Source organism: Toxorhynchites rutilus, chromosome 3 (assembly GCF_029784135.1).
Source record: "Toxorhynchites rutilus septentrionalis strain SRP chromosome 3, ASM2978413v1, whole genome shotgun sequence".
Taxonomy (NCBI): Eukaryota; Metazoa; Arthropoda; class Insecta; order Diptera; family Culicidae; genus Toxorhynchites; species Toxorhynchites rutilus.
The window spans coordinates 231,251,869-231,263,952 of NC_073746.1; the positions used below are offsets into that span (position 1 = coordinate 231,251,869).

Sequence of the window (12,084 nt, forward strand, 5' to 3'; positions counted from 1 at the left end):
CGAAAATTATATCTACGTTATCTTAATCCGACTTCTTTTTCAGTCTGGACATCGCCATCCTTCGCAAATCACTCTTTCAATCTGAACAGCACAACAGGCAGCAGCAAGCAGCCTCTAGCAACTGCAGTGGCCATTCGTCCAGCCATTCACCTTCAGTCACGGGAGAGTCGATAGACGTAAAGGTAGAAATAACCCCACCGGTGGCTTCCGACAATCCACAATTAGCGACATCAATGTCGGTCGATTCAAATTCGAGCAATACCAACTACACTCTGAACATGGTCGATTATCAGTGCCGAACTCCACAGTCAAGTCCCCAAGGACGAAAACTGTCCGAGATAATTTCAGACACTGCATACCTTAGCGCGAACTCCAGCTTCAATCGACTGAACCCATCTCCCACAGGAACTCCCTCCGCGCGGCTGTTCAAAAGGATCGAAGAAATAATAGATCTTAGCTCAGCATACAACAACTACAAATGTCTCAGTCCAAGCGAAAGCAACCTAGCACAGTGCACCGATAATCGATACAGCGTAAGTTTAGCCAACCGCTTGGACTGCTCCAGCAAGCCCGGCTCAACCCGTTTCCTGCGGCGACAATTCAGTTTGGACAAAGACGACGTTGGAACTTCGACAACCACCAGCCAGAGGGCAACCCTGGATACAATATCATCGGTCTCGTTCGAACGTGATCAACTCGCCCGGATGGGAACCCTATCATCGATTCCGTCCATCAGTTCCGTGACTTCCGCTACGCTTCCCTCCAAGCAGCAGCGCGGCATCCAGAAACAACAATCGGCCAGCGTAGCGCAGGATCTGGAAAAAATCGAAGAAATTCCCATCTCCCCGCAGTCGTTTCTTATGAATCACAACAGCGGCAGCAATAGTATTTCTAATCTCCACTGCAATATAAGTGAAAAACCACGTACTCGCTCGGCAGAACGGTCAGTCCCGAATGGAAAAGAGGTCTGTATAAGCGTCGAAGCCTTCGGACTGAGGTAGACTAGTTATAGTTCGGACAATTCGATTGAAAGGTAGGCGAATTTGGAAGCGTCAAACGACACCGAAAACGATGCGATACGCTGATTTACTCCAATTTAGGGTAAATCAACTTTGGAAAAAGAAAGTCTGATTGTTGATATAAACGTTTTACTTTATATGCTAGGTCGATTCGAATCGAACAGCTGGTGTCCGATCGGGGATATTGGAAAGCAAACATTTTCTTCCACACACAAGCTACAGGAATAGTATGAAAAGGAGCGAGAAGCAGAGTGAAGCTCGATAATTGAAATTCTATGTTCGTCAACGTGTGAATAACGGTCAGCATTAGAAGTAAAATCTCCTAGCGCATTCCAGTCGTCATAGTCGTGCGGAATCATATTGGTCGGGGGAAAGACTCATGCAAAAAAATTCAATTAACCAACAAATTGAATGTCCGTTAAGGAGACGATGCAACCGTTGCACCTGCACTTTTAAAAATAACAAATTATAAGTTGTTGGTGCAGGTCTTCATGCATCAATAAATTTGCAATTTTTATACATCATTGAACTATAATTATCGGCCTGATGGAATAAGGATATAGGGGAGCTATTTATTGGCTGTTTTACTGCGCCAAAATTGACACGGATAAGTATTGAGTAGATCAATCTTTCTCAAATGTATTCAGTGATACGAATATCAGAATATCTTTTTTTTTTCATCGATTTTTTGTTTATTACACATTCTTACATTAAAACAAAAATATGTAACTAGGGAAGATCATGAAAATTGTAACTTTGAAAAGATGTTTATTAAATCTTCAGGTGCTATTTGATTTCACCTTGACGCCATCGATAATTTGACTTTGGCGCTGACGTTCCCGGTAGATGGGGTTTGCAATTAAATTTTTAGTACAACGATGGATTTTCCAAATTTTTGATGGATTTTTCAAAAAACTTCAGTTCAAGTAGTAACTAATACTGATAAATCGCATTGATCTTCAGGCAGTCTTCGTTGTGATAGTGTAGCTCAGTGAACTTTCCTAAAAGGGTGGCCCTTTTTAAATCAAACACAGCCACTGAATAGCCTGAATACGTTCTAACAATAGTCCGTTCCGTTGCCAGAAATCATCATTTCATAATAAACTAAAAGTATATCAAAAAAGAGTGCTCCCTTGGCCGAGTGGTTAGCGTCATAACTAACATGCCGATAATACCGTAACCAGAAATATTTCTGAAAAATGGAGAATATTCAATTATCAAAGCAAATTTAATTCTTTCCTAGAGAATGGATCGCTATCCCGTTAAATTTGATTGAATCGTCCAGAATAAGTGGCAGTCTAAAGAATCTGTGTTTGGTGGGTTGTGTAAGATTTACCCAAACATTATTCGCCCGAAACACGATTAATCGAACATAACATATACCCGAAAAACATTCACCCTTATGTAATAAATACCCGAACGCAACAATCACCCGAATGTAACAAATACCCGAATGTGACATTTACTTGAATTTGACCAATTCCCGAATGTAAAAAGGAAAAGTTCCGAAAAATCACGTTACGAGTTTTGTCGAATCTCCTGATAATAAATAAGGTTCAATCAATACCACAAGAGAGAGGAACAAAGGCAGTAAAATGAAAAAATTGTAACTAGGCAATTTGAAAATGATGCGGGAGAGTTCGCTGATTCGCTTTTAGAAATTAATGTAGGTACAATTAACATGCCGTCTTCTTTCCTTTCCGCATTGCTCTTCAAGGCTATGAGATCATTGAGAAATGAACATGAAATATTTTTTCAAAAATGAAGCAGGTAATTTCAACATGAAAAATATAAAGCATAAATGTCTTAGAAATGTGAAAAGAATTGATAAGAAAAAAAGGTACGTATTAACGCCGTAGCGGAATTTTTATTATTAATTTATTTTTTCGTAATTTATATCTAAAGATATATTTATTCATTTACTTCGTCTCGAGTTCTAAGAACTCCACAGACTGACTCTTAGTCCAAGTTCGTTAATCAACTTTTGAACACGTATTTAGACATACTAAAATAAAAAAATAGCATTTACATCATTGAACGATCTAACACAGTTATCGAAAGGATTGTTGTACCCATACATTGTTCTATGACGGTTAACTACAAATAAATCACGCTCACGAAGTTGACGGAAAGATGCATACAAGTTAATATTTTGCAGAAGAAAAGGGCAGTCTAAGTTTCCAATGATGAGGTCAAATACAAACAGTCTCTGAAACAAACAAACAAACATACAACAGTCTCTGAAGTGTCTGAATTGCATCGGCTAGAGTTTCAAGATGAAAGAGTCTCCAGACTTCTATTGTCTGGCAAATTTTTTGGATCATTCCATGGTAGTTGTCCAAAAACATACCGAATGAAGCTGCGTTGAAGCCTTTCCATTCGAATACTCTGCATGATAAGGCGACCATACGGGAGCAGCATATTCCGTGATCCTGCGGACAATTGAACGGTATAGTGCCTTAAGTGCGTATGCAACGGTGAAGCCACTTGCATTGCGTCGGATAAATCCAAGGGCTGCACTGCCGTAATCTCGCAAAGTGACGCAAGCGCCAGAGGTAAGAATTTTCAGTACGAGACTTTTTGTAAAAATTGCATGTACAATCAGCATACGCCTATATTATGAAAATCTGATCTGTACAAAATGTGTATTGTTGATGGAAAAACATTGCCATCGGCTTGATTTTTGAAAAAAATGCAGTTTTATTTAAGCTATACCACCAACGCCAGTTTGTTGTGGAAACAGCAAATTTAAATCGCTGTTTCCACAACCAATTGGCGTTCGTCCATCAAAGTATGGGAGAATTTGTTTCCAATTATTTTCTCCAACATGCTACCGTTGAGCGAAGCATCAGGAAGCATCAGGGAGAAGAATTCACACACTTTCCCAACCTTGTAGCATGCGCCGAGCAGGTTAACGTAGTTGAGAACCCGATTGTAATAATTATGGACAGCACCGATTTTTTCGAATTCAAAATGCAATTGAAACCATCCGTGTTAAATAACATAATCCCGTACGAAATTATCCGAAGTAAAACAGATACAGTTTACGCGAGAATGTTTTGAGTTTTGTTACAAGATGCGTTTCGTTTCGTTTGTTCACCAAAGCCGACATTTACCCTTCAATCAACACTCAGCTTCAATTTATTCGAAAGAGGAATTGAACAGGTGAAGAAAGTAAACATCGTGAAGAAAAATTATCCCTTAATGCCTGAAGAAAAAAGACACTACATATTAGGGAATCCTTGCAATCAACAATTAAATTCATGAGTTTAAACTATTTAGTTCTAATCTTTATGAGCTATATGTGAGAACAGCAATACACTTCAATCTAGGATAAACTTTACTTTAAGATGAGTTTGATTTTATGAATTTAAAGTACATGGTTTTGTGAGCTTCTTAGTACATGATTTGTAATTCAGAAACAAAATTGCCTTATAAAAGTAACATTATATGGGGATGGACTGTTTTTGATTAAAATATTTGGCAGAACAAGCTTTTCGAAAAAGTGTTTTTTTTACAAAAAAGAAGGCATGCGACTTATATTATGTTAAACGTTCATTACGGAAGATGTTGTTATGTGAAATTTGCTGTCCCTACTCGTTCATCGTACTCTATCAGAACAGATAAAAAAATCACATCGCATCACTATCAAATTACGTCACAACATAGGGAAAATGGCGCTTGCGCCTCATCACAGTGGAAATGGCGCTTGCGTCACTCCGTTTTCAAACTTTTACGGGGTCATTTTTTCACATTTCTGAAAATTTTCACAGTTGTTTGGAAGGATTTGGTATTCTTTAACGATCTATAACAAAAAACCTAAGATGTCAATGTTGGCGCTTGCGTCACTGCGAGATTACGGCAGTGCAAAGGCCTTTGCGGTTGTCGCGCTTACATGTAGGTATAGGTAGGCTCCGCTATCAACCGTAACTCCTAGAACTAGTAACACGGAATATTGAAAATCTGATCGGGATTACCGACGGGAAAACGAAATACTTTTTGGTGTTAAGTTCCATTCCGTACTCAGTACACCACAGAGATAACTCAAACATCAAACTCAATTTTCGAACACAGGAAACTCACGTAGGACATCAGGTTAGTAGTTGCGGATCGCTTCTTAGCGAAAACATGCTGGAGCTCCTGACATCAATGGTCGAGAAGCGATATATAGAACATCCAGGCATCGGAGAATACGCCTTCACTGAGTGACCTGTTAGAAATGATCGTCAGTGGCATCAGCAGTGAATCGGTACATTCTCTTAAAAATTGTGGCGGTATATTGTCCTTTCGAAACTTCCAACTTACTCAGGGCTACCGAGACTTCTTTTTGGCTCAAAACTGCTCTTATCAACAAAGGGAGAGGAGGGTTTCAAACTGTTACGAAAACCTTCGCCGGCCTTAAAAACCCCTACATACCAACTCTCACGTTGATCGGTTCAGTAGTTTCCGAGTCCATAAGAATCAGACAGACAGACAGACAGAAATCCATTTTTATATATGTAAATTTAAAAAAAGGAAAACTTTAAATATCTTTTTCATAACTAGTTTTCGTAATTCTTGAATACCAATTAGAAGGCATTTTTATATTTATGTAATAATTTTAATAACGATTATCAGAATTAAATATAAAAATGCCTTCTAATTGAATATAGCTTTAAATAATTTAGTACATTCGGGTAAATGTTGCTTTCGGGTAAGTGTTGCATTCGGGTAAATGTTCATCCGGGTAGATGTTCATTCGGGTAGATGTTCTATTCGAGTACCTATCAATTCGGAATTCGGATAAATATCATTCGGGTTCCTATCGTTCGGGTAACTGTCTTTCGGATAAATGTGATGGTTAATATTAACAGAAGGTTAACACTTCCCAGTGTCTATTGAAGTATGTTTTCTCCACATTTACAGTATATGTTCTAGCACTGTTGAGTCGAAACATTGAATATCTATGCTTTCCAAGATTGTATAATTCGTATCCTCTTTTCGAATTCAGTCTGTATTCAGTAATGATAAATCAAATGGTTAAATCAACTCTCGCATCCATGCGCAGTATAGTATAGTATACCATTGCGAATTGGTCGCACATAAATCGCTCGCTCCGGATACAAAAGCGGACACGGACACCGAGAAAGCAAATAAAGCAACTTAAGTCCCACACAGAGCCGCCAGATCTACGGATTTGATTGTTTTTTAACAAACATACGAATTCATAAGCAAAATGTGCGGAATGTAGAATCTACGGAACAATCAATACGGATCTAACGTATGCATTGAAAAAAATCCGACAGGCAGTTCGTACTGTATACAGTATTTTACCACAAGTCCCGAATGAAAGAACAGAGGCTTGGACACTCCTTTCTCACTGATCGTCAGCCACAGAAGATCCTTTTTCTTGGAACTTGGTGCAGGCGGTTTATATGACGCTAAGGCTTAACTCCTATGTGGGGGGGGGGGGGGCGTTAAGTACCCGGTGGTTTTTCAATTTGCCAGAGACGAAACAACATAAAACTCCAATTCAACACAGTGTCGACGCCAACCAATGTTCAACAACCATTAGAAGTTTCATCCGAAGCATCCGGAAACAAACCATTTTATTTTTCATTTCCTTATATTATAACTATCAGTCCCAGTGATCAACGTTTTTCTAATGAAAAACTCAATGCCGTCAGTAGTCCCTATGGATCGACACGGGGCTCAACGTGTTAAAGAGTGAATATCAAAATAAGCAAGCAAGTTGAAAAAAAATATTTCATCATTTTTTACTACGTTAACGTTAAATGGACAGATTTTTTCATATTTTTTATTTGTCTTATATGAAGTATCTCACAAATGGTTTTGTGTTGTAATGCATCTAGAACTCAATTATCAACTTCCAAAACAGTTGTGTTTGTTGCTATTGTTGAGCAGCAGATAACATTTATTGTTGCTATGTATTTCAGCACACGTGGCCGAGTAGTTAGCGTCTCATTTTGTCATGCCGGGTGTTCGGGTACGATTCCCGTTCTGGCCGGGGAATTTTTCGTCAAAGAAATTTCCTTCGACTTGCACTGTGGTCATGCGTATTCTAGAGCTTGCCCCTCGGAATACATTCAAAGCGTGTTATTTGGCTCTTAAATCTTAACTAAGTATTAATAAATGACGCTAGTTAATGCATACGCTGAGACGGCAAAAGTTCCATAGGGTACGTTAACGTCATTTAATATAATATATTTCAGTGCGTATGGTTGCAATCTTCAGTCTATAATTATTTCATTCAAGTGTTTTTTTTTCTGGCTTATAATTTTCGTCAACTTTATTATTTTGAGGTAATTGAAACTATCTTTTACAAATTGTATATGTTTAGTAGATATGCACAAAAAACGATTTGTATCGTTACGTTGAACCTCGCCAAAACAGCAATAAAGCTTGTTTTCAATGTCCCTATCCGCACGAAATTTATGCAACAACATGTTTGAATTATTTTTATTAAGAGTGATACGGTATTATCAATACTACGGATATGAGGACAACGTCGACGCCAATATATTATATCGATGCGCCCTACTGTTTCAACCGAATGGAGATAAACTTCGTGAGCAAATTTACAACAGTCTGAGAAGCCCCTAATGTTAGCAGCAATAGTAGCGAACGGAATGAAAAATCAATTCAATTATAAACACCGATCGAACTGGAAAAATCCAAACTCAAATCCAGTCGAAATGGTAATAAAAATCAACCGAACCCTGCAGCCGATGTAAATAGGAAACTCCAATCAGACAACCGTCCCCTCCCTGCCCCTCACAATCATCGTCGTTGTGATTATGGCCGGAAAACCGAAGATGAAGAAAATATTCGAAGAAAAAATCGAAGTAAATATCCGCCGCTCCAAAACAGATTTCCCCCCGATCCGCGGCCAGCTGCTGGATTCTGTCAAGAGCAGACGAATAATCTTATTATTACTCTATTTACAGCATAAAATTGAAAGCAAATATTGAAACTCCGGGCCAGCGGCGCAGCATAATGTTTAGCATTTTATCATTTCTCACTTTTGCATTTCAGTCAGACAAGAGACGCCGCGTAGAATTTAACAACATGTATCCGAACAAACCAGTCAACCAGAAAAAGCAATTTGACAATCTAAAGCAAAATTTTTAACATGATCAGGAAGTTTTTTAGAAATCAAGTTTGATTGAGTGGTCGTTGACTGAGCTGTAGAACTGTAACGAGAAATTTCATTTCAGACGTTGACATATTGTTTGAAGATTCAGTGGAAACTTGACCGAATGCAAAATGAAAATAATCAAAATACAAACGAAATTATATTATCATGAATGGCATTATATACCATTATTGGGCTTATTTCTTGAACCATTCTTAAGGTTGAGCTGAGTAGATTATGGAAATTCATTGACTTTAGTTTTATAAGTTGATAAAAATTTTATTTTTAATTCAACAACTAGAAGTAACCAATTTCCATCTTTAGATGTCGTGTGATAGTAGCTCTCCAGTGCGTGTCTAAAATGAGTAGAATTAGATTATACTATAAAAATAATATAAAATAGTCGTTATCCAACGGAAGAATATAAATGAAAACAGAGTATATTATCAAAATGCTTAACGTCCTAAGGTTTGCGTTGAGTTCGAAACACACCTTTTGTGAATGAATGGATCTAGTGAAAGAGCAACATAAAGTTCGTATTTTTTAAGCGTGTGAATTCTAACATTTAGAGTCCCCGTTATCGTACTAATTATTGAAGATCCTACTTCATCGACGACTATTTATAATGATAGAAAATGGATACATTCTCGGCGGCATACCGCAAACCATTCAGGCTGTTATTTTCTCTAATCGTTAGACTATAAAAATCGTGAACTCGGTGTAGAAATTGTTGAATTACGTTGTCACCTATCTCGGAAAGTTTAACGACATTATTATAGCCACGTCTGTTACATACTAATAGTTAATATTGTTGTATGCTGTATCAAGTTTTTTTTTACTTTCGAGACATACACTACTGTATATGAAGAATGTTACTTCGTATTTTGAATGTGAATGCAATGTCGTATACCCTTTGTACAAAATGTTAAATATGATAGTAAAATATCACCCCTGAGCTGTGTAGAGTATATTTATATAGATGTATTTATTTTTTGTGATCCTGCAGAACATCAACAAGAAGAAATAAAGAAAACTGTAATCTAGTGTATATTAGAGTTTTTTGATCTAATGTGATGACTTTTTGTCGGCCGTTCAGAAATAAACAATGTCATTATTGAACCGCGAAAACCCCGACGTGGGCGACTGTCATAATGTTTGACATTTCGCCACGGGTCATTAAAATGAATCAAATCGGGACCGATTGCCACGCGTTCCCCATTCAATAAACACATGCGTAAATGTTGAGGTAAGTGCATAATTTAACGATGACGAACACAATCCGTGTCCGATCAGCGATCAGACCAAATAGATATGGAGTGTGTGAAGTGCTGAAAATGGTGTTTGACACGCGATTCATACTCCCCTCCTCCCCCGCTAATAACAACCATTGAGTTATGAATGGTATTAATATGATATGCTCGTATGGAATGATTAAAAAAAAATCTTTTCTGTCGTGAGCCGTGAAAAAAGCCGCCGTAAATCAACGGCGGCTTTTTTAACGGCTCACAAGAAATAATGATTTCAAGCCAACGCAATGTCTATATTTAAGTATTCTATTTTTCAATTTTAATGATAAAGCAATGTTATATACTCCCTTTCCCTGCTACACTTGTTTTACGAACAATCAATGAGTGATTCTAATCATTCAAATGCATTATACAGTGCTTCCTAATTTCACGAACATAGACGAACATAGAAATTAAACATTAGAGAAAGCTCAAAAATATAAAGCGCCTTCAGAAGAAATGAATTTTTGACCATTAAGAGTAAAATAACGATCTTCACAGGATTCATTATTCTACACTTTGGAGGAGATTATAGCGCATCCGTTTTCCTCTCTCTCTCTCTTTTTTTTTATAGAGGTGAGGAACGCTCTACCAGCCTTATCTGGGAAGGGTTAACCCAGACGTCGAGTGGGGATCGCACCCACAAAAACCAAGCCCTCTACTCGTTGCCTTATTCCCCCTGGGACCACATCTAGGCGACTACTTCAGGGGGCGGCTGTGCTCATGCACTCTTCGAGTTTTCAACGCTGACTAGCGTTGTCCTTCCCTTTTTCTCAACATTTTTTCTCTCTATTCGCTTTTCATTCCACTGCGCTTATGTCCTCTTCGCAGGCATCCATTTACCCGTCGAGACGTGTACCGATTAGGAATTGCCCTCCAACTTGACGCGCAACCCGTCACAGTCACCCTCGCGGGATTTCTCACCTGTCGAGACGTGCACCGATTAGGAAGCGCCCTCATACTTGACGCGCGCCCCGTCACAATCACCCTCGCAGGATTTCTCTTCCCAGCGGAGTGCCGATTAGGTAGTGCCCTCCTACATGACGCGCACTCCGTCACAGCTACTCTCGTGGGGTATACACCATTTTGATCACGGCTTCATCCTTCGCGGTGTTTCTCCATCCAGGCCACGATCAGGCGTTGCCAGGCAGGCATTTTTGCTGTTCTCCGCGGCAGTATCCGGTTACCTGTCGAGACGTGCACCGATTAGGAAGCGCCCTCCAACTTGACGCGCCCCCGTCACAGTCACCCTCGCAGGATTTCTCTCCCAGCGGAGCGCCGATTAGGTAGTGCCCTCCAACATGACGCGCACTCCGTCACAGCTACTCTCGTGGGGTATGCACCATTTTGATCATGGTTTCATCCTTGATGCTCGCTCCTTCGAAACGTTCGCAGTGTTTCTCCATCCAGGCCACGATCAGGCGTTGCCAGGCAGGCATTTTTGCTCTTCTCCGTGGCAGTATCCGGTTACCTGTCGAGACGTGCACCGATTAGGAAGCGCCCTCCAACTTGACGCGCGCCCCGTCACAGTCACCCTCGCAGGATTTCTCTTCCCAGCGGAGCGCCGATTAGGTAGTGCCCTCCAACATGACGCGCACTCCGTCACGGCGGCTCTCGGGGGGGGGGACTATCCGGTACTACAGCCGTCTCGATTATTCATCTCTTATGGTCAGGCGTTATCCGCATGCTGGTCGGTCCTCCACTTCCGCTGTAGCTCGGACATGATATGTACGATTGCACTGTTTACGGCGTTCCAGGTGCCCTCGTCACGACACATTTCCTCCACGATGTTCCCAGCATGAAGGGTAGGCAGCCCCTCACGCACTGTGGTGAATCTGGGACATTCGAATACGATGTGTTCCGGTGTTTCCTCCACATTTCCACACTCCGGACAAAGAGGCGATCTTGCGTGTCCGAACCGGTGCAGATACTGCCTGAAGCAGCCATGACCAGACAAAAACTGCGTTAGATGGAAATTTACCTCTCCGTGTTTCCTGTTCACCCAGCCCATTAGTGTCGGTATGAGCCTGTGCGTCCACCTGCCGTTTTGCGCGGCACTCCACTCTTGCTGCCACCTAGCCATCGACTCCGCCCTCATTAGCTTCCGGATTCCTCTGGTTCCCCTCCTCCTATAGCACTCGCTGTCCTCCGCCAAGATGATGTCTATGGGGACCAACCTGGCTATGACGTAGACCGCTTCTGTTGACACAATTCTGTACGCACTCGCGACTCGCATCGCCATGAGCCGGTACGTACTATTCAGCCTCTTCGTGTTCCGCTGAGTTTCTAACGCCGCGATCCAGGCTGGACCACCGTAACGTAGTGTCGATGAGGAGACACTAGCCAAGAGGTGCCTCTTGCTGCTGCTTGGGCCAAAGTTGTTGGGCATGATTCGTGTCAGTGCATTGATTGCCTTCGTTGCTTTTTTACAAGCGTAGTCGACGTGACTGTTGAAGTTCAGTCGATCGTCGATCTGCACCCCCAGGTATTTTAGGTCTCGCTTCGAGGTTATCGAGTGCTCTCCAATTGTGATTTCTGCACGTTGCACCGCCCTGCGGTTGCTGACAATCAGCATTTCCGTCTTGTGGTGGGCTATCTGCAGTTTCACACTTTGCATCCACCTTCCGATCATGTCTATCGACTC

The 12,084-nt window shown here is 40.7% G+C and overlaps 1 protein-coding gene across 6 annotated transcripts in view; it reads left to right on the forward strand.

The window, feature by feature from the left end:
• Positions 1 to 9,196, forward strand: part of LOC129775073 (uncharacterized) — a 237,057-nt gene extending 227,861 nt beyond the window's left edge. For 3 of the 6 annotated variants that reach the window (XM_055779312.1, XM_055779313.1, XM_055779316.1), the window contains one exon: positions 44 to 9,196. In XM_055779312.1, coding sequence (XP_055635287.1) covers positions 44 to 1,001 — 958 coding nt within the window. In that variant the 3' untranslated portion in view covers positions 1,002 to 9,196. The remainder of the gene's footprint in view (positions 1 to 43) is intronic. The other 3 variants (XR_008742849.1, XM_055779314.1, XM_055779315.1) reach the window with 3 other exon arrangements.
• The last annotated feature ends 2,888 nt before the right edge of the window (positions 9,197 to 12,084 follow it).